The sequence below is a fragment of the Quercus lobata genome, chromosome 11, assembly GCF_001633185.2.
Source record: "Quercus lobata isolate SW786 chromosome 11, ValleyOak3.0 Primary Assembly, whole genome shotgun sequence".
NCBI classification, from domain to species: Eukaryota; Viridiplantae; Streptophyta; class Magnoliopsida; order Fagales; family Fagaceae; genus Quercus; species Quercus lobata.
In genome coordinates this window covers 15,483,516-15,507,143 of record NC_044914.1, presented here as the reverse complement: position 1 = coordinate 15,507,143, position 23,628 = coordinate 15,483,516, and the positions used below count along the sequence as shown (strand labels likewise).

The following is a 23,628-nucleotide window of genomic DNA, read 5'->3' as shown; positions in this document are numbered from 1 at the left end:
GTCAATTATCCTTGAATTATGTTTATTTATATATATAAAATTGTATTAGGGGCGGGACAGGGCGGGGCGGATCCCCGCGGGGCCCCAAGGGGCGAGGATGGGGCAAGGTAGTTTTCCCCACACCCCGGGGCGGGGCGGGGACGGGGAAGGGCAACAACCATGCGGGGCAGGGATGAAGATCCCATCCTCCGGCCCTGCCCCACCCCATTGCCATCCCTAATTTCTTATGACTATCCTACTAAGTCACTATGTGTAAGTCTGAAATCATTCTAAAGATAAAAACTACCAGGTGTTGTTGTGATGTGTTCAGGATCCTTTCCATTTGTCTTTCTTCGCTCTTACGAGATTCAAACTCTCACAATTATTTGAATTATTGCAAAGATCCAACCGTTTGCTTCTATCTACAATGGTTGCAATACTTTTCACCCTAGATTGATAGATGATGAGATTTCCTTCCATTGCTTTCTCCACCTCTGAAGATTACAGATCCTTCCATTGTTTTCACCTCAAAAGCATAATCACTCCTAGTTTTTTTGTTTCTGTAAGGTGCTACCTTAATCATGATTTGCCATCCCTAGTTGTTGAGCATCTGTTGAGGATGTTGTGCAGTTATGTGATGCTGAGCTTGATTTGTTTGGAAAGCTTCTCGATACCTTTATTGTCAAGGAGATCAGCATGGAGCAGGTGTTTTAAGCTGTATTGAATGCTAAAGCTCTAATTCCTCATCCATCCTAGCAGCAGACCACCACTCAAGCCTTCTTGAGGAACCTCCCATCCATTCCAAAAACCACATTTTCCCAAAATTCCATTAAGAACATGATTTCAGGCTTATACTCCTGGGCCTTTTTTTGGCATTGCAAAACTGCAGAGGGGCTGCCCAACCCTCTACAGTTCCAACTCAAGATTTTCATGGTTGCTAGGAAGCTGTTCAAGGCCAGCTTCCCTAAGAACTACAATCCTCTCGACATTACTGGATGTCCCCTGATCAGAAGCATCTTGGATTTGGTTGGTTTCCCAATCAAATAATCCACATAACAGCCTTTGTTTAATGTTTCTCCCAAACTTCCCTATCTCCTTTCTGATTCTCTTCTTTGAGATTAGTCTTGATATGTCCCCAGTTGATGTGCCCCCACTTTCATTACACCAAAATTCCAATGTTAGAATAGAAGAAGGAAGGTTTATATTCGGTAAGGAAGGTCCTGGGCCAAGAGTAAGGAGTTCAAAGGGGCCAAGATCTCTTTCATTAGGCCCTTCACTGTTCAATTAGGTATTACCTATTGGGCTATCTAATTGGTCTAACTGAACAGGTCCATTATGTTGCTATTTAGGGGTTTAGAAGTCTAGGCCCATTACTGGAGTCCCCCAATTCAAATATGAATCTCCTTCTATTTACTCTTTATACTAACAACTTTATGAATGTATCAGGGGATTCAGGTATGCAACCCTTATCCCATCCAGGGCACTGCATGGCTTCAAGTATGCTTTCATTCAAACTATCTAGGTTGAACATAATTGCTATGATGTCACTTTCTGAATCTAAAGCTTCAAAATGTGGTCAGGTACTCTGGCCATTAGTAATAAAAGGCCCATTGCCTTCAATCCAGGTCCCTTGAAGGTTTGATTCTTGTGGGGGTTGCTTTGGTGGTCTTGTTGAAAAAGAAGCATTATGACTTCCATTACCTAATGGATTCTATTGTGTTGGTAAAAGACTAGCATGCAAGGTGTTGGTATTTCCATTTGGATTAGTCCTAGTTTATTTTGAGTCCAATGAATTTGCTGGGGTTGGAGGCATTGTATGAGTTTGCATGTTGTGAATGTGGTGTGCTAAGAGTACTAGGATCAGAATGCTCTGAGTTAGGGGGGGTGAGAGAGTACCTGGTCTTATGTTTGGCCCATTTGTCCAAAACGAACCTAAGTGGTCCATCTCCTCCTTCGATTGTGATAGGTGCGAAGCTCATTTGTGAATTGGGGTTGTTAGAGCATCGAATTTATATCATACCTAGTGAAGCTCTTGAATTCGTTGCCTCTGCTTAAATAGCATAAATTCCACATCCTCCGTGTTATGAGTGCATTGATCAAGTGTATGACCAATGAGACCACATCTAGTACATAGTTTATGTACCCTTTCATAACGACATTGAATCTAGACCCTAGAACCATCATTAAGTCTGAGCATGAACCTAGCAATCACTGGTAGCGAGGGATTAATTCTCACCTTCACTCACATAAAATGAATGTTTCTTGGGATTTTATCTTCCCAATCCCCTTTCCACTAATTCCATCAACTGACCCATCTTCTCAGTTAGTTCCAGGTATTGATACTCCAAAGGCAAACCATGTAGTTGGACCCAAATCGAGATGAATTTGAGTTGTAGGTTCCTAATCACTAAGTTTGGTCTTCATTGTTCCAAAACTAGAAGAGCTCCATCAACTGCCTATGGTCCTTCTATGTAGATATGCATTAACTCTTTCAGGAACTCAAAATGGAAGATATAAAAGTACGATTCTCTACCTACAATTGAAATTGCTACCCTGATTCTCCATGCAAAGTTGATTAGAAGTTGTAGGTGAGAAATAGAGAACATTCTATAGTCTAGTAGGGACCCAATTGCGCAGGAGCTCCAAAAATCTCTTTGGACCACTAAATCCTCAAGATCAGGTTCTACCACAGGCCCATGTCTTGCAAATGGAACTTCATCTTCATCACTGGGTAAAAGGTCTAACTCTAATTCTTCAGCAAACAAATATCTTAAGAGTAGAGAGTCACGTTGTAGTCACAAGACATATATCTTTTTTCTTTTTTGAGAAAGACTTACATGGTTACATGACATACTGATCATTAAAAAAAAATATAATAATATTATATTATATATAAGATATGTATAATAATATTTAATATATAATTTAAAAATATTAAATAATAATTAGTTTTAGTACAAATTTATTATTACCTATTGTTAATTTCATACTAAATAGTTATAAACTTACTATATATTTGGATTCGTTATTTTACTTTTCTAGATATAAGATCCTCTTTTGTTACATTTTGGTATTTTTTATTTTATAAATATAAAATGTAAAATGCTAAAAACTTACATAAATTTTTTTAAAAGATGTTATATATTTTAAAGCATACATATTTATTACTATTAGTTTATTAGTATATGAAAAACACTTATTATTATTTATATAATTTAAATTTAAAAATTATTGATTAGATTAAATTCTATATGACGTCATTGATTTGATCACTGGTTCGACCCTAGTCGGACCATAAAACCAATAACAAGTCCATTTTTTGGTTTTTTAATTGCATCGATTTTTAAAACCATGGGTTTACTGCAATTTCCTCTAATCAAAATGTCACACAAATTTAACAAAATAAAATTTGGACTTGCCCACATTGCTAACTTATAAAATTTGGACTTGCCCAATTTTTTTCGCATATACTCTGGCCCTATAGCTTGAAATTCTCGGTCTATCCTTGCTATTAAAGCAATTATTAATAAATCATATTAAGAAAGTTTTAAATACCACTTTTATGTGAAATATAAAAAAATTGTCAGAAAAATTAATTGTTTTATCATTTTCTCATAAAAGTTTTATAAAAATAATTTCTAAATCAATGACTTAGGACATCCGTAAATATTTCCCTTATTTATTTCATTCAACTTTCGTCGGCTTACAAACTTCAGCTTCAAACCTTAAGCTATATAGAAACTAGAAACCCCAAAGAAGCTAAGGTTTGTCTTTCACATTTGACATTACACCCAAAATTTTAAAACTTTAATCAATGACTTACTTTTGCCCTTGGAATATAATATTTAGAGTTTGTTTGATATCTGCTTATTTTGTTGAAACTAAAAACTTTTTGCTGAAAGTACTATAAATAAATGTAAAAGTTAGCTAAAATAGTATAGTGAGACCCATGAATAGTACCAAAAAGTGCAGTAGGTCTCATAAATAATTGCAAAAATAAGTTGAATAGTAGAATAAATGTGTAAATGCACTTTTAATCCCTACATTTTGCATCTTTTTCATTTTGGTCTCTACATTTTCATTTCACCACTTTTAGTCTCTAAATCAATTAACGCGTTCCATTTTAGTCCTTACTGTTACTCATTTAACAGAAATTGCTGATGTGGCAAATGGAGTGCATTGTTGGTACATTAAATGCTGACGTGGCCAATAAAATAATATTAAAAAATGCTACGTCAGCATAAAATAATGATTAAAAAAGACACATAAGAATCCACATCAACTTTTGATTTTGAAAATTAATTTATCTATTTTAACAAAAAAAAAATGGAAAAAAAAAAAAAAAAAAAAAAAAAAAAAAAAAAAACAAAATTAGAACCTAAAATATACATGAATTCAGATTTGGTCTCATCTTAAACATGAACAAGAAAGAACACGAAACCAAAATATTCAATCACATGAACACAAACCCAAAAAAAATAAATTTACCGACAAAAACATATATTTCCCATCTCAAATCTGTAACTGGTTGCCTTATCTCGTTTCCCTAGATTTCTCCAACAATGCTCTCGCTGGACCGATCCCGCTGAAGATCACAAACTATAAGTTCTTGAACAGCTTGATTTTGAGTTTTGAGTAATAAATGCCTCTTTAGTTCGATTTCGGAGCACAAACCCAGAACCAAACACAAAAAACAAAAACTTAAATTTAGACATTAACACAAGATCACAAACACAAATAACCTATGGTTATGGATGTCGAATTCATCGGGCTTTCCCATTTTTTGAGAGGAACCCGTGGCTTCCATACTAAAGGGTGCGTTGTTGCCTCTCAAAACCCAGATTAACAAAAACCCAAATCAACAAGGCGAAAACCCAGATCAACAAAAATCATAACCCACAAACACAAAGACATGCCCACAATTACAAAGACAAAATTTTGGAACCCAAACCCAAAACTCAACCCATTTTTTTCAACAATTACATAGAGACAAAAGTCAAAGACATTCAACAATTGCACAAAGACAAAACTCAAACCTAGATTTTTCCACCCTAAACACCAAACTCAACCCAGATTATCTTAGGCTTTTTGAGAAACCAAACACAAAACTCAAAACTCAAATCCCAAATCATTGAACAAAATCCAAGATCTAAAACCACAAATAACCACGAATTTAGAGAGAGAGAGAGAGCTGGGTTTTTGGCCATGTGTTTAGAGAGAGAGGGCTGAGTTTTTGGCTAGAGAGAGTTGAGTTTTTGGCCAAAATTTAGAGAGAGAGAAAGCTGGGATTTCGGCCATGAATTTAGAGAATTTAGAGAGAGAGAGAGAGAGTTGGGATTTCGGCCATGGATTTAGAGAGAGAGAGAGAGGGAGAGAGAGAGAGAGCTCACCTTCAGTTAGCCCCTTCAGCCGAAACCACCTTTAGTCACCTCCACCTTCACCCAAAACCCACAATCACCTCTACCTTCACCTTGAGCTTGGAGACTTTTGTAGAAAGAGATAACTTGGAGAGAGAGCTTGAGATTTTCACAGAGAGAGCTTGGAGATTTTGTTTGAGATTTTAATATTTAATAACTTTTATTGTGTTTGGTTGCCTAGAAAGTTTAATAGAATATGATAAATTGATATTGATAAATTTAATTATGTTTTTAATTATGTTTTTTTTTTTGTAATTTTTTAATTTTTTAAATTGATAATTTATTTTAATATTATTTTTAATGGACACGTGAATGCTGACTTGGCATTTTTTAATATTATTTTATTGGCTACGTCAGTATTTAATATATCAACAGTGCACTTCGTTTGCCACATCAGCAATTTCTATTAAATAAGTAACGATAAGGACCAAAATGGAACGCATTAATTGATTTAGGGACTAAAAGTGGTGAAATAAAAATGTTGGGACTAAAAGTGCATTTACGCCTAGAATAAACAGACATTTTGATTTTTGCCAAACATACACTTATATTGCTTTTGCCAAAAGTCAGTTCTATATATGAAAAGTGTCAATGCGAAAGAAACAGTAAATTTGGTTTATTCAACTCTTTCGCTTTCACTTGCTTTTTTCTTTTTTTCTTTTTTTCATTTTCAAATTTGGTTGGTAAATTGGCCTATTGAACACACTATTTATTTTTTATTCTTTTATATACATATAAGCTACTCTAAAAAAAAAAGTGTCAATGCCAAAGAAACAATAAATTTGGTTTATTCAACTCTTTCCACTTTCACTTCCTTTTTTTTTTTTTTTTTTTTTTTTTTTTTTTCATTTTCAAATTTAGTTGGTAAATTGGCCTATTGAACACACCTTTTATTTTTTATTCTTTTATATACATATAAGCTACTCTAAAAAAAATAGTATATTAACACAATAAATTGTTACAATATTTTCACAATTGTTGAGGTGTTAATTCCTTATAGGCCAAAATAAAATAATAAAAGAATTGTAAAAAAAAAAGTGCGACATTTGTAACTTTTTTCACAACACTTTCATAACAAAGCATAAGAGGTAAATTGTTATTGGTTCTAATTTAAATTTACCAATGAAATTACTTTTTTGCTCACCAATAACAACCCGTAATAACATACTACTTATGATTTGTTTTGAAAATGTTGTAGACATATCATTTCTTTTGTGAAAATATTAAGACAATTTGTTGTCGTCATAATATTTTTACAATTACTAAAGTATCAATTCTTTACGAATCAAAATAAAATATAACAAAATTATGGTATTACGAAAATGTTGTACCATTATGTTGTGTTTCTTGAAAAAGTGTCAATGTCGAAGAAACAATGAATTTGGTTTACTCAACTCTTTCCGCTTTCAATTGCTTCTTTTTTCTTTTTTTTCTTTCATTTTTCATTTTTAAATTTGGTTGGTAAATTGGCCCATTGAACACTCTTTTTATTTTTTATTCTTTTATATACATATGAGCTACTCTAAAAAAAAATAAAATATTAACACAATAAATTGCTACAATATTTTCACAATTGTTGAAGTGTTAATTCCTTGTACACGAAAATAAAATAGTAAAATATCATACTAGAACCAATCACATCTAAAAATAAAGGTATTGTAAAAAAAAAAAGTTCGACATTCATAACATTTTTTATAACACTTTCATAACAAAGCATAGGAAGTAAATTGTTATTGGTTCTAATTTAAATTTACCTATGAAATTATTTTTTTGCTCACCAATAACAACCCGTAACAGCATGCTACTTATGATTTGTTGTGAAAATGTTGTGGATATAGCATTTCTCTTGTGAAAATATTAAGACAATTTGTTGCGGTCATAATATTTTTACAACTACTAAAGTATCAATTCTTTACGAATCAAAATAAAATATAACAAAATTATGGTATTATGAAAATGTTGTATCATTATGTTGTGTTTCTAGAAAAAATGTCATTGTCAAAGAAATGGTGAATTTGGTTTACTCAACTCTTTCTGCTTTCACTTGCTCTTTTTTTTTTTTTTTTTTTTTTTTTTTTAAATTTGGTTGGTAAATTGGCCCATTGAACATGCTTTTTATTTTTTATTCTTTTATATACATATGAGCTACTCTAAAAAAATAAAATATTAACACAATTAATTGCTTCAATATTTTCACAATTGTTGAGGTGTTAATTCCTTATATGCCAAAGTAAAATAATAAAATATCATACTGGAACCAATCACATCTAAAAATAAAGGTATTGTTAAAAAAAAAAAAAAAGTCCGACATTCATAACATTTTTCACAACACTTTCATAACAAAGCATAGGAGGTAAATTGTTATTGGTTCTAATTTAAATTTACCAATGAAATTATTTTTTTGCTCACCAATAACAACTCGTAACAGCATGCTACTTATGATTTGTTGTGAAAATGTTGTGGACATAGCATTTTTCTTGTGAAAATATTAAGACAATTTGTTGTGGTCATAATATTTTTACAACTACTAAAGTATCAATTCTTTACGAATCAAAATAAAATATAACAAAATTATGGTATTATGAAAATGTTGTATCATTATGTTGTGTTTTTAGAAAAAGTGTCAATGCCAAAGAAATAGTAAATTTGGTTTATTCAACTCTTTCCGCTTTCACTTGCTTCTTTTTTCCTTTTTTTTTTTATTTTCTTCATTTTCAAATTTGGTTGGTAAATTGGCCTATTGAACAAGCTTTTTATTTTTTATTCTTTTATATGCATATGAGCTACTCTAAAAAAATAAAATATTAACATAATAAATTGCTACAATGTTTTTACAATTGTTGAGGTGTTATAGATCATATAGTAAATAATATCCAATTAACACAAAATTTGACATGCGTATTAAGAGGGTAAAAAATATGAAATTTAATGGTTAAATTTTCAAAATATGTAGTAATATTTATTTTATTGAATAAGATTGTAACCTAAGGCTACAACTCACCTCCAATAAAATGATATTTAGTAAGATTGTAGCCTAAGACTACAATTAATTTTATAACTAAACTTTGTTCTTTTTTATTGTATTTTTATCTTTATGTACAATTTTAAGTAAAAATACATAGTTTTACACCCAAAAAAAAAAAAAAAAATTGTATAAAAACACATTTCATCCTTTATGTTTGAGATAGTTCACAGTTCCTCCTTAAACTTTAAAATTAAGCAATTCTCCCCTTAGTGTTTTTGAAAATAGCAAATATGTCATATTGTTATTCTTTTATTTAAACCCTAATGAAAGTTTATAATTCTTAAAATATTACAGTGTGTGATGATGCCAAAAAATCGTCAATAAGCCACACAGTCCTTACGTGCTCCTGACAAGAACTTGCACAACGCAAAAACTGAAGACCTTAAGAGGAGTACCGGTATGGTACCGGCCAAATACTCTCCAATGGTCAAGTTAGAGAAATCTCTTGTTTACAGCTTTAAAGTGCTAGAGCAGGGTCAATTATGCGTACCTTCGTTTATAAGGGTTTTGGGTTTTTTATAATAATGTAGGGCCGAAGTCCATGCCTTGATCTAGAAGTTCTTTTGTAGTGACCCAAAAAGTGGGGTCTTGCATTCCATGGAATCCCACATCGCCTAGGGAAGCACATGGGAATGTGTTTATAAAGAATGACTTCCCTTCAATGTGTAGAGGCCTTTTCCCCAGCCCAACCTGGGGAAGAACAAAACCGTGAGGGGTATGGGCCCCAAAGCGGACAATATCTACACAGTTGGGACGGGGTCATTAAAGATGGTATCAGAGCCATGCCCTAGCCGGAAGTGTGGGCCCCACACGTGAGGACGCGTGTGCCCGTAAGGGGGGTGGATTGTAGTGACCCAAAAAGGGGGGTCTTGCATTCTATGGAATCCCACATCGCCTAGGGAAGCACATGAGAATGTGTTTATAAGGAATGATCTCCCTTTAATATGTAGAGGCCTTTTCCCCAGCGCTACCTGGGGAAGAACAAAACCGTGAGGGGTATGGGCCCCAAAGCGGACAATATCTACACAGTTGGGGCGGGGTCGTTACAGATGGTATCAGAGCCATGCCCTAGCCGGAAGTGTGGGCCCCACACGTGAGGACGCGTGTGCCCGTAAGGGGGGTGGATTGTAGTGACCCAAAAAGGGGGGTCTTGCATTCTATGGAATCCCACATCGCCTAGGGAAGCACATGAGAATGTGTTTATAAGGAATGATCTCCCTTTAATGTGTAGAGGCCTTTTCCCCAGCCCAACCTGGGGAAGAACATAACCGTGAGGGGTATGGGCCCCAAAGCGGACAATATCTACACAGTTGGGACGGGGTCATTAAAGATGGTATCAGAGCCATGCCCTAGCCGGAAGTGTGGGCCCCACACGTGAGGACGCGTGTGCCCGTAAGGGGGGTGGATTGTAGTGACCCAAAAAGGGGGGTCTTGCATTCTATGGAATCCCACATCGCCTAGGGAAGCACATGAGAATGTATTTATAAGGAATGATCTCCCTTTAATATGTAGAGGCCTTTTCCCCAGCGCTACCTGGGGAAGAACAAAACCGTGAGGGGTATGGACCCCAAAGCGGACAATATCTACACAGTTGGGGCGGGGTCGTTACATCTTTCCTTATAGGAGAGAACCTCTTTAGTCCGTGTATCTTCCGGAATCCTTTCCTTATAGGAGTCTTCTTGATTAGAGGTAAGCGTGGGGCGCAATATATTTCCTTATACACGCATGCATGGAGACCAAGCAAGGCCACATCAGGGTCGTCAGCTTCGCCTACTACCTCGTCAGGGTCGTCAGAGATTCATATATCCCCTTTAGCTTATTCTCTTCAGCTTACTGTCTTCAGCTTATTATCTTCAACTTACTGTCTTCAGCTTACTATGCCCAAGATGCAGCTGTCAGGTATGGGGTGGAGTTGTAGACTTTACAACAAGGTTGTCTCTCATGAGTGAAGTTGACAACCTTGTTATGTCCGTCGCCTTTTGTTTCGCCATGGGTTAATTACAAAATTACCCTTATCAGTGTGTAATGTCTAAAATACTTCTACTAAATTTTAATATTCCAAAAATTTTCTTCAAGTATTTTGAGTTTTAGATGGTATTAATGATTAGAAAGTTGGAATGATGATATAAGGTATTTTATTTATTACCTAAAGAACATTGATTTTCTAGGTTTAAATCGTCGAAACTTATAATTTATCTAATGGAAAATTCGAGACACATGCCTTTTGTTATTTTTTTTCTTTTCTTGCCTAAAATGGGTGTTCATTAAAAACCAAGCTAGCTAAACATTGTACCTAGACTCATGTAGAATGATAAAGAAGAAAGTATGAATGAAAAAATTTTCATTGTGTATGGTTGAAGGTATTTGTTGAAATGGTTCAATTGTAGTATATGACATATTTCATTATGAAACTTTAAATATTATGACAATGTCTTAGCAAAACTCAGTTGCTTATTGTTGGAAGATAATAATATTCATTATCATTCTTAGAAGTTTTTGATGAGTGGATATTGTCATTAGCAAATAAGTACTAAGAAACTGTTATAATAAAATAGATATTCTTATGTTAAATAGCTACCCTAACATTATGTGTGACATACATTTTTTTTTTTTATGTATATAGTTTTATACTTCTTCAAATAGAAATTTTATCTTAAATTTTTCATAGGTAACACGAGCGAGGCACGTGCCACTACCTAGTAATGATTAAAGCTAGAAAAGTCAATCAATGATAAAGTTTGAAACTAGAAACCTGAAAGAAACCAAATTTGACTTATTGCACCTAAATTGTCCTATTCGCTAACTACAATAAATATGTGAGATTTATTCTATTTTAAAATCCTACTAACTCGCATTTCTTACCCACCTAATTTTTCGGCGTTATCTTGGACGTGTTATACTTACAACTTTTCACAATCATTTATGTATTTACTTTGTTTCTAAAAAAAAAATATATATGTATTTATTTTGTATATATGATTATATGTGATTACTTTACATGTCGGAAAGTTTCTCAAAAAAAAAAAAAAAATACTTTACATGTCGGAAAAAATAAAAAGTGCCTGAACACGCGCATGAGTGCGTACGCGGGTGTATATATATAGTCATCCTCAGTTGCTTTAGCTATGCAATCTACAACCACATACTTGTGTTGTGAAATTCACTTAACTTAGTACTCCGGCCAATGCATTTCGTTATCTGTTGAAGGCTTGAAGCACTTGTCAGAGCCATTAAAATCCTGCTGCTTTTGCCTGGGTGTCTAAGACACAGAAAGTAAGAGGGTCCAATTTACAACGCTTTTCTCACTGGTAAGTTGTAACTTCTTGTTAGTAATTTTTTCATAGTCATCGTAATCTAAAAGTGGAAGACTATGGTCAGCGCTTCTCTGTTTTTTGAATAACATTTTTCTTTTTATTTTATGATTTGTTTGCAGCTAAGTTTCGATTTTTCATTTTCATTTTTTGGCTGTTTTCATTTTTCTTTAATAATTGGAAACGAAAACTTTTCTTCTATTTTCTAGTTTTGTACATTAAGCAAATAAGCTAAAAAGCTGAAAGCAAAGCAGGAGCCGATATTTGTTGTTACATGTGGCAGCACCTGCTTGTGAAGATCTATATCTAATCCCAAAATTTTGGGAGTAAAATTTTGATTATGACACAGTTTGTTCAGGCCATATATGATGCTTGCATTCTCATTCAACTAGATAGAACGAGGCTATAATGATTCTTCTGTTATTGTGTTCTTAATGTAACTAGTTTCAACCGTTCAAGTTGTGCTGCCACTTCCTTGTACTACTAGCTGAAAACTTTAGAGCCAAAACCCTTAGTGAATTATGGCTTATGAAATTGGACTAAGATAAGGAACGACTTTATAAAGAAACTGGAAAACCAGAATATATTACCTCGAATTCATTTAAGAGAATTTAAGCCCAAGTCCTGAGATTGTCTTATTGTAAAAAATGAGAGTTAGCTCTGAAAAGTGTTAGTTGATTGTAATGTAGCCCAAGCATAGTCACAGGTCAACGAATAATTTACTTTTTATGTAATTTTGTTCAATCAAAGATGTAGCTTAATTACCAAGATTAAGAAACGAAAGTCTTCTTTTGTGGCTATACCTTTGGACTCATTTTCTTGAGCTTATTTACCATAATTCTGAGTCATATTAAAACAGCTAAATCCAAATCAATTGCATGCTCATATGCATATGCGTGCATACTCACACACACAGGCGCACATGTGCTTCATTTATGTCTAATATGATTTGATTTTTATGACAGTTAAACAAAGATGCCTCCTAAAAGAAGAGGAGAGATAGAGGTGACTGCAGAGGAGAGAGTGAACTCATCGCCTCCAACTTGTTTTCAATCTTCTTCTCCCTCGAGTTGCAAACCTGCTCTTGGACCTCAGATCAATCTAACAAGACAGAAATCATATTCCTTTGAGGGGTCAAGCTTTCATCAGCTGCAGCCTATATGTAATTCTAACTCCAGCAATCAACTCTTTGCACTGCCTTTCTCTCATAGAATAAATCTTAGCACTTCAATTCCAGGACCCAGTATTGGAGCCATGCCAATGGAAGAAGACATTTGTCTGGATGCTGTGGGATTAAGTACTCAAACACCTAGTGGATCACAAATTGAATGTGCAACACCCAATAGAGAATTGTCATATCTAATTCTTTGTGACGGTAAGTATCGCTATTTGTGGACTAATATTTGCAGAAAGGTCTGTACATTGTACTAGAGTAATTGCCCATATAGTGCTTGCTAGATAGCTTTTGGGTTTTTGCCTGGTCAGAGTCCTATATTAGCCCTCAATGCTAATCAGATGCATCATTTCTCCAGCTAGGAAAAGTTGATGGAACTTGTTTGTGAAGTGTGAACACTATTTGGTATTGGATCATGTATATAGTTAAGTTATATCACTTTACATATCTATAACATATATAAGGAGATGTGATTTGCAGAAAATAAAAGGTACCAAAAAAAAAAAAATCATTGCAAAGAGTGTGATGTGTTTTGTGGTTGGAAAATGCTGAAGCTACAAAAAAATTTACTACAATATATGTACAAATTAATGTGGCAATAGATGTGATTGATGGACTAATTAATGAATGTCTAGTTTATTTTTTGTTGATTGGTGACATCACTCTTTGTGGTTTGACAATTGGTGAACGCTATATAATTGCAAGCCTCTGATTTTTAAAACTCTGCAGGAAAAAAAAGAAATGACAACCGCGCCTTGTGTCTAGCTGCACTTAAGGGTGACTGGAAAACTGCAAAGAGCTTCATCGATAAAGATCGGAGCATGCTTTATGCTAGATTGACAAAATCATGGGACAGACTGATTCACATAGCAGTTCATTCAAAATGCATATATTTTATAAAAGAACTGGTGGAATATGGGACTGTGGAAGATCTAGCTATAGAAAATCTAAATAAAGACACAGGCCTTAGTATTGCTGCTGTATCTGGAATGGTCGAAGTTGCAAAATTAATGATAGAAAAGAATAATAAACTAACAATGAAACGTGGTACTAGGGAATTAATACCTTTTGGCATGGCAGCTGAAGTTGGACACAAAGAAATGGCCGAATATCTCTACTCGAAAACTGAATTCGACTGTCTAGATCATTCTGAACGCATTAGGCTGTTTTTTATTACCGTTTCCAGCAATCTGTATGGTATAACTTTATTCCTTCGTGCTCCCAAATTTGTTACTTGTCAGTCTGGATATATAACTGATTACATTCTACTTTTTATCATGCTTTGTATTAGTAAATTAAAATATATATCATGCATATTCCAATATTTTGTTGAACTTTTAGACTTTGTTTTATAGGTACAATCTATGTTAGAATACATTCCCTATCCCAGAGTTTCTTTCAAGGACAAATCAACTTTGTCTGCAGTAACTCATATACTAACTTAATTTTTAATAATGATACTATGAAATTTTGATAAAATTCTTTGAATTTTTGATAAGTTCCTTGCTCTCTCTGCTTCTAATTTCATTGCATTACTTCTTAAAAAAGTTGCATGCCCTACGCATATGTTTTTGGGCAAGCAACTTGACATACATGTGGCACTACACTAAACGTTGCTTCTTACTACAATAAATCTCATTCCATGTATAGGTTTAGCATTGGAGATACTGACTAGATATCCAACAATGGCTTGTGAACGAGACGAGAATAATGATGGGAAAACAGCTTTGCATGTGTTGGCTCAAAAGGCTACAGACATTGCCGGCGGCAGTCTGCTAAAGATCGTGGCACGATACACCAGCTTATGTACGTTTTTCTAAACCCAGGATCCAGTTCTCACAACAGATATTTAGTGTTCAGAATGCTATATACTCTTTTAAGTTCCCAAATCAGCATTACAATTTGGGAAATTATTGTTTTACACTCACATGATATAAAAGAATGTGGACATGGTTGAATTTAAAACATTTTTGAAAGGATCTGTAACGAAGCTTTTTTATCAACATTTTGCATTACTCCAACATATTTTACTTTCTATTTCAATTTAAATACTTTCATGATCTGAAGAACAACTTTGTTGCTTCCAATTTCCCATTGATAGAGGTCATTTTTTCAATTAATACTTTTAACCCTACTTCTAGACTTCAAAAACTTCTACAAGCAAGCATCAATGCCAATATTGGATCGTGATTTAATTGAAAGAATTTGGGAGCAAGTTCTACAGCGATCAGATGAGGAAATTTCGGACCTGATAAGAAGGCCTTCAGGAGTACTTTTCGACGCTGCATTGTCAGGAAATGTTGAGTTTTTAGCTTTGCTTCTTTGCAAGTATCCTGATCTTTTATGGGAAGTTAATGAAAAAGAGCAAAGTGGATTTCATGTTGCTGTTATGCATCGTCACGTTCATGTGTTTAATTTAATATATAACATAGGAGCAGCTAAGGATTACCTAGTTGGAAATGTTGATGTTGACAAAAACAACATGTTGCACTTAGCTGGAATGTTGCCACTCGCGGAAAGACTTGGTGCCCCACGAGCAAACCTTCAGATGCAACGAGAGCTATTGTGGTTTAAGGTATTCCTTATCACTAGATCTTCTATTTTTTCTTGTTCTTTTTCTTTTTCAATTTACAATGGCATATAGATTTTAATTTTTGGATTTGATAGGGTCATATCATTTAAAAATTTTAGACTAAGTTTAAGTACACAATTTTTGTGTCACAATTGTTGGGAAAAAATGGCTAAGTAAACAAATTTTGATTTAACAATATAAACCCTAAAATATTATCAATAAATAGTGTTATCCTGCCATCGGAGAGAAAGAAAGGATAGAAATAATAAAGCCCAAGATTGATAGGAACAAGTCCAACAATTAATATTAGCCCATAATTTTTAAGATATCTCTTAAGTTGTGCAGTGGTTTATAAATACATAAGAAGACTCGTCTCTTAAGTTTGAAACTCAATCCACTCCAAAATCTGTTTGACTATAACTTTTTCATTTAACTTTTAAATTTTATGTTCAACCTTTTAAAATACACGTGAATGTGAAAGTGATTATTGACTCAGTCAACCACTTCATGAAGGTTTGACAAAAGTTATAGTTGTAAAAACACTAAAATTATAAATGACATGATTATAAGTGTATTATTTAGTTTAAACAATGAAAATGAATCCACCTTATATGGAGAGGATCTAAACACCATTTCAATTCATCTTTGATATGCTATGTAATATTCATTTTCATGTGTTAAAAAAATAAGCAAGGCTTAGATACAGTACTTAGGTGCTATTTTTTAAGTTCCCTTTTTAAGATTCTGCCATGTAGATTTTTTCTCAGGGGATGAAAGAGTATTTTTAAATAGCTACATGGTTGAATCTTAAAAGGAGAATTTAAGGAACAGCATTTAAGGTACTGTACCTAAGTTTTTTTCTAAAAAAAATTGTCTATGTAACGTTTCAACCTGCCTTTCATTCCAGGAAGTGGAAAAGATTGTTCGACCATTTCATATGTATATGAAAAATTCTGAGGGAATGACACCCATAGAGGTATTCAATAAGGATCATAAAGAATTACTTAAAGTAGGTGAAGAAGCAATGAAGGAGACAGCCAATTCATGTATGCTTGTAGCAACTCTCATTTCTACAGTGGTCTTCGCTGCAGCTCTCACTGTTCCTGGTGCTAGCAATAAGATATTAAATACTCCTTTTTTTGGCAAAGAGGAGTGGTTTATGATTTTTATCCTTTCAAATGCAATTTCACTCTTTGCCTCTGCAGCATCAATAGTGTTGCTACTATCCATTCTCACATCAAGATATGCACAAAATGATTTTATGTATTCATTGCATGCAAGGTTGATGTTCGGGCTCACAACACTCTTCATCTCCATAACAACCATGGTGACGGCCTTTATCGCTGCCATCTTTTTGATCTTTGACTACAAGTTGGAATGGGTTCCATATGTCATTGCTTCACTTGCTTGTGCTACTGTTGTTTTATTTCTTGTGTTACATTCTAATCTTTGGGCTGATTTGATCCGCTCTTATTACTGGTCTAAGTTTTTATTCCGGCCAAGCAAGTACCGAATTTTTTAGTGAGAATTTTGAATTGTAAAAGCACTTTAGTTCTGATCAGTATATTTTATGATTTCCAGTTGTACTTAAAGACCCCATTAGTTGTAACCTGTTTTGAGCAATATGCATGGACCACGTGAATTTCTTTCCTCTATCAACGTATCTCATCTGTAGTTGTTGGCCAATGTGGATACAAAGCAGGCATAACAAATAATGAACTAAAATCTAAACCTAAATTTCTAAAATTTATAATGATTGGAAATTAAAGTCTTCTAGGCTAAATAAAAATATACTTTTGACATTTCAATAACTTCATATAGTCCTCAACCTTTGCAAGGCATAACTTGAAATTAATTATCATTTGCCTTCATCAAATTTGCAAATTGCAATTACCACAAATCTGTATAATCTATATTGTGGGGGGTCCAAGGACTGAGGAGTCCCAGTCGAGAATAAATTCGCCCAATCTGGGCTAAGATGGGTAAAGCAAACTCCGAAGACTACGCCTACCCGAGGAGAGCAAGAGAATCAAGACAACTAATATCCCTTAGAAGGCCATAGGAGAAGAAATAGCGGCAGGAGCAAGGTTGGTGGGAGGAAGTTTCCTGAAGAAGATACCTTCCACCTCTACATTGAATGCTCTGCACCAACTTTATTAGTTGCATTAATGAGGAAATGACCCTTGAACAACAATATCATAGCTAACAACTCTCTCTACCACCTCCAGAAGAATCTTGATGGGACAAGTATCTTAAGGAATCACCTGAAGCGTACAGATAGGGGGTTGGGATGCTAGGGAAGGGACCATAAAAGGAAGGGAACCCCCCAGAAAAAGGGGATGAACAATTTCTAAGTAAAAAGAGACTAGTGAGGAGAATTTAGGATTACCTAGTAAAGAAACAGAACTTAACTTATATACAAGAAACTGATCCTCGAACTTGCCCAAGGAGGATATTATCCTTAATTGTTATTCCAATTGTACTTATCTGCTACTTTGGATTCTTCATTTTTAAACTTGGACATATCCTTGTATTGCACTTGAGTTAGTTACCCACTCTCTTAAAAATTCTATTGTTTGTGCTTGATTTGAGGGACAAGATACCATTGTTCTAGGTGGGCTTGGGCCTTTACTTTCTGGGTCCCTACAATTGGCGTTGTCTGTGGGGATCATCTGCAATCTTCTTTATCCAAGCTATGACAAAATAGAGAGGAGTTCGTTGGCTCATAGCATGAGGATCACTTTGTTAATCTGGAGCAGAAGAGAGATAGAGAGCATAATCAAACTCTAAGCGTTAGGGTGGAAACGCAACATACAGAGCATACTAGCAAGATCCAATCAAGTACTGGAAGTCATGTGTCCAGTGAGCAAGAGACCCGAAATCTCAAGTTGGAGATTGATCATTTGCGCAAAAAGCTATGCCATAGGGCGCATGTTAGGAGAGATCCAACACCCCTATCAAGTTTAGGATCTAATGATAAAGAAGACCATAGCTACAGACCAAGATCAAGGACTCCCCCCAGCGAATCTTTCTTTGCATGTTCACGCCTAGATATGGTGGAGAAACATAGTAGAAGGCAAGGTGAAAGCTCATCCCCTAGGAAAATGGGAAATGACATAATGAGTAGAGCTCTATGTCAAATTTCTAAGTCACCCTTCATATGAAGAATTGATAGGGCCAACCTTCCCCATCGCTTTACTCAGCCTACATTTACTATTTATAATGAGAGGACTGACCCCGTGGAACATATGAGTCACTTCAACTAGAGGATGACCATTCACTTGAGGAATAAGGCTCTTATGTGCAAGGTTTTCCCTTTAGCCTTGAGCCTGTTTCCATGAGATGGTTCGACAGGTTGGAAAAGGGTTTAATAAGTTCTTATGAAGAACTAACTAATGCCTTCGGAGTAAGATTCATGACATGCAGCAGGGTTCCTAAACCTTTGGACACTTTATTATCCATGGTGATGAGGGAAGGGGAGAATCTGAAAACCTACTCTGATAGGTATTATGAAACATTTAATGAAATAGATGGGGATTTTGAAGATGTATCCATAAGAACCTTTAAGGTTCGGCCCCCAACGGAACATGGCCTAAGAAAATCTTTGACTATGAAACCTACCCGAAATATGCGTTAGCTTATGGACCGCATTGATGAGCATAAGCAGGTCGAGGAATACCAAACTCAAGGAAAGGGAAAAACCAAAATCTTCCCCCCTGAAAAGAGAAATCCTTGACCAGGGGGGTATAATCACAGTTGACCTAGGAGAGAATTTGCTAACCAATCATCAAGGGCTAATGCACAAGTAGTTAACTTGGTGTTTATGGAGCTTGTGTACCAGATCCTCAAGAAGATAAAGAATGAATCTTATTTCAAGTGGCCCAATAAGATGAGAAAAGGCCTATCCAAACGTAATCAAAGTCTTTACTACTAGTACCATCAAGACAGAAAGCACACTACCAAAGACTGTAGAACCTTGTGTGACCATTTAGACTAGTTAGTGGGCTGGGAAGCTGAAGCAATTCATGCACCAGCCTTCAAGACAAGTTAGTCTGATCGGAGTAAGGTACCAAAGGGAAATTGCTATTCGGCCATCCTTTGGAACAATCAATGTGATTTTTGCCACTCCTAGCCATAGTGCAGGTTCATTTTCGAGTGTTATGTTCGTAGCTTCGAAACCAAAGGTTAAGGAGTGAGTTCGAAAATCTAAGAGGATTAGGTCTAAAGCACTACCAACCTTAGGCTTCTCGGAGGTGGATAAAGTTGGGACTTTCCAACTTTTTGATGATGCCCTAGTAGTGGCTCTTTATATTGGGGGATATGATGTAAAGAGAGTCTTGGCTGATCAGGGAAATAGGGTTGAAATTATGTACCTAGACTTATATAAGGCATTGAATTTCAAGCTCGAGGATTTAAGCAAGTACAACTCTCTTTTGGTCGAGCCTAAGGGATGATTAGGTTACTCATGCAAGCATAGAACGAAGTGATGGAGGTGGACTTTATTATGGTTGGAGCTTATTCCCCCTGTACGGCTATTTTGGCGAGGCCTTGGCTCCATGCCATGGGAGCATTGTCATCTACCATGCATATAAAAGTCAAATACCCCACCGAGGGGCGAGTGGGAGAGCTTGTTGGAAGTCAGACAATGGAGTGGCCGTAATTAGACATCAATCGTTGGATAAGGCTTCTTCTACATTAGAAGAGGACTTGTAGCAATTAGCTAACCTCGAGGGCAAACTCGAAATTGAACTACAGGGTTTACTTTGTGAAGAGTTAGAAAAAGTGGTTCTTGGATCAAACAAAAATAGGTATTTTCAGGTGGGGGCTTAACTATCCCTTGTTGAAAAGGAGGAACTTATAGGTTTTTTAAAGGAGAACGTGGATTTTTTTGCATGGAATGCTTATGAGGCACCGGGAATTGACCCAGACTTTATATGTCATCATCTAAATGTAAACCTTGTAGCTATACCAAAAAGGCAAACACCTCAGCGCTCTTCAAAGGAACATGTCGAAGCAATAAAAGAAGAGGTGAATAAGCTCAAGTGAGCAAGGGCGATTAAGGAAGCTTTTTACCCTGAATGGCTTGCTAAAACTGTGGTAGTGAAGAAGAAGTCGGGAAAATGGAGGGTTTGTGTGGATTTTACTGATTTAAATAAGGCCTGCCCAAAAGATCCTTTCCTCGTTCCTCAAATTGATCAGCTAGTGGATGCGATGGTTGGACATCCTCAGATGAGTTTTCTAGATGACTTCCAGGGCTATCACCAAATACCTTTGGCTCTCTCTGACCAAGAGAAGACAGCTTTCTTAACCCCCACTGGGAATTACCACTACTGTGTGATACCTTTCAAAACACCTAAATGACTTGGGAAGCGTGTTCTTGGTTCGTAGGAAGCATAAGTTTCATCTTAATGCCTCTAAATGCTCCTTTGGTGTCAATTCGGGCAAGTTTTTGGGATACATGATCACTCATTGAGGAATAGAGGTCAATCTCGATCAAATCAAGGCCATAAATGACTTACACCCGCCTCAGAACCCCAAAAAGGCATAGAAGTTGACAGGAATGATAGCCATTCTAAATAGGTTCATCTCCCTGTCCGTAAACCGATGTCAACCATTCTTCCAGCTCCTTTACATATGGAAAAGCTTTGAGTGGATTGAGGAATGTATTGTTGCTTTTGAAGAGTTGAAGCAGTAATTATCATATCTTCCTGTTCTCTCCTGACCGGAGAATGAGGATGTCTTATATGCTTATATAGCGGTCACTAATCATGCAGTAAGCCTGGTTCTAGTTAGAATAGAGGCTAGGGTACAAAGACATGTCTACTATATTAGCAAATCTTTACAAGAAACTAATCCTCGAACTTGCCTGAGGAGGATATTATCCTCAATTGTTGTTCCAATTGCACTTATCTACTACTTTGGATTCTTCAGTTTTAAACTTGGACATATCCTTGTATTGCACTTGAGTCAGTTACCCACTTTATTAAAAATTCTATTATTTGGGCTTGATTTGGGGGGCAAGGTACCACTGTTCTAGGTGGGCTTGGGCCTTTACTTTTTGAGTCCCTACATATATAATGTCTAAAATTTTAAACATAACATTTATTATTGATACAGTACTGTTTAGCTACATCAGTATAGCATTTCAATCCATGCAATCTATTTTGGTCCATGCAATCCATTCGGTCCATTGAGTCCACTTCAGTCCCTTTCGATCCACCGGTCCACTTAAGTCCATTTAGTTAACTTTGATGATACTTTGGTAGGAGAGGTTTGTGTAGAAATAAGAGTTTCTTCATTGACAGTTGTGCCACATTCTTAGCATAATGTTGATAGGTTCTTGATAAAATTATATTTTTCTTTTGTTATTAAAGTTTCATTTACAATTTTTATTTTTTTCTTAAAAAAAAAAAAATTGTCAAATTTTTTGTGCATCTTGCGAGCCAGTGACTAGTTGAATCTATTACTAGAACAAAATATAAAGGGTTTATTATATTACGTTGAATATTATTTGTAAGGACTCAGTTCGTGATGGCCCCAAAACAGTATTGGGCCCAAACAATATAATTTGTAGAGCGTGGGCGTTCAAGAACTAGATTAACCTCTGTAGATTTAAAGAGACTCTATCTCTTGTTTATAGATGGATCAGAGCTTCTATAACAATCAGTTCTTCTTTGAAATAAATACACTTCTTTTCTTTCTAAGTTTTCTTTCTGAGTCTTCTCTTTCTTTTTCTCTCTATGCTCTGATCTCCTCTTTTGCATCTTCCTCTTTCACATTATATATCACCCTCTTTATCCCATCTTCACCACACACGTGTAGGTTGGGTTTAGGAGATCTCTTTCTGTCCCATCTAATACTTTCTGGAACCTCCTTCCAGCAGCTGTAAGGCTGCTTCCTTACTGTTCAGGTATCACTTCCACATTAATGTGGCCAGAGAGTTGGTTGAGAGGCAATTAATGTAGAGGCAGCTATTACCATAGATATTTGTTTGCCTCCTCTCTCTCCGACCTTTAGTCCCCTATCCCACCTTGAGTGGTGACGTAGCTCCGAGATATGTTCGTAGCCAGATGGCGTCCTGATCGTCCTCGGACTCACGTTGCCGAGAAGGGTTTTGTCCTCGGACGAATACTGAACTCTCCTTTCATGATACTCATTCTTCCCCTCGTTTGGTTACCCCTCCAATCTGATATGGGCCTCCTCGGACAGGTTTGCCTCCTCAGATGGGCTGCAGGCCCAATTAACTCGGCCTTAATAACTTTAGTGACTGACCGGCCCTCACAATAGCCTCTCAAAATCTGGCTTTTCGACTCCTCGAGAGAAAAGATGGATTTTGACGTCATAAGCCCATACCCAGTCATGTTTTTAGGCATGCTTCTGACGCTTCAGTATCCCGATTCTGGCAGCATTAAATTTTGGCGACGCCCTTGTCCCCCACATTAGATGGTGAGATGCAAATCTAACGGTAGAGGGCCTATCTCGTTTCATGAGCGAGATTTTTGCCGCTTGTAATTTCTACATGACTATAAAGGCGTTCTCAAATCAATTCTCTTTCTTACCTTTGGTGACCACACAGTTCCAAAACTCATACACTGAACCTGCCTTTCTCCCTTCTCATCATTTCCCTGGCGCCTACAAATAATCGCATCTTGTCTGAGGTCCTTCTTTTAAACCTGTAAGTCTTCTCAAAATCTTTACCACTTTTATCTTAAATTCATTAATTTCTTTACCAAATTCTTTAGAAAAATGGGGAAAAAGAAAAGTCCATTCCGGTGCCTAGTTGAGTCCGAGGAAGGTATCAGAAATTTCCATTCTAAGTACGGAATTCCCTCCATGGTGGGTATGAGGTACGCAGCCCAAGGGGAATGGGTCGATGCTAGGCAAACAGGGGAAGTGGTTATTCTCATAATTGCCTTCATAAAAGGCGGGATGACCATCCCCATGGGTAGTATTACTAGGAGCTATCTTAGTTTCTTTAGGCTATCCCCCACCTAGTGTGCCCCAAATATGTTTAGAGTTCTGGGGAGCATAGATGCTTTGAATGAGAGGATGGACCTAAAACTGACCCACCACGATGTGAATTGGGTGTACAATCTCCACCACCTGAAAGGGCAGGGGTATTATCTTAGGTCGAGATATCCAGAGGTGAG

At 35.9% G+C, this 23,628-nt stretch overlaps 1 protein-coding gene across 2 annotated transcripts; it reads left to right on the top strand.

Moving 5' to 3' along the window:
- Positions 1–11,525: 11,525 nt before the first annotated feature.
- LOC115967506 (ankyrin repeat-containing protein ITN1-like) lies at positions 11,526–17,107 on the top strand. 2 transcript variants are annotated; one of them, XM_031086615.1, is made up of 6 exons: positions 11,526–11,729; positions 12,698–13,107; positions 13,636–14,103; positions 14,557–14,712; positions 15,048–15,481; positions 16,386–17,107. In XM_031086615.1, the coding sequence occupies exons 2-6, from the start codon at positions 12,708–12,710 to the stop codon at positions 16,998–17,000; spliced, it is 2,073 nt and encodes a 690-aa protein (XP_030942475.1). In that variant the 5' UTR covers positions 11,526–11,729; positions 12,698–12,707; the 3' UTR covers positions 17,001–17,107. The 2 variants fall into 2 exon arrangements, with proteins under 2 accessions (XP_030942475.1, XP_030942476.1); XM_031086616.1 differs by lacking the exon at positions 11,526–11,729 and having other exon boundaries at positions 12,808–12,894; positions 12,970–13,107.
- Positions 17,108–23,628: the final 6,521 nt, after the last annotated feature.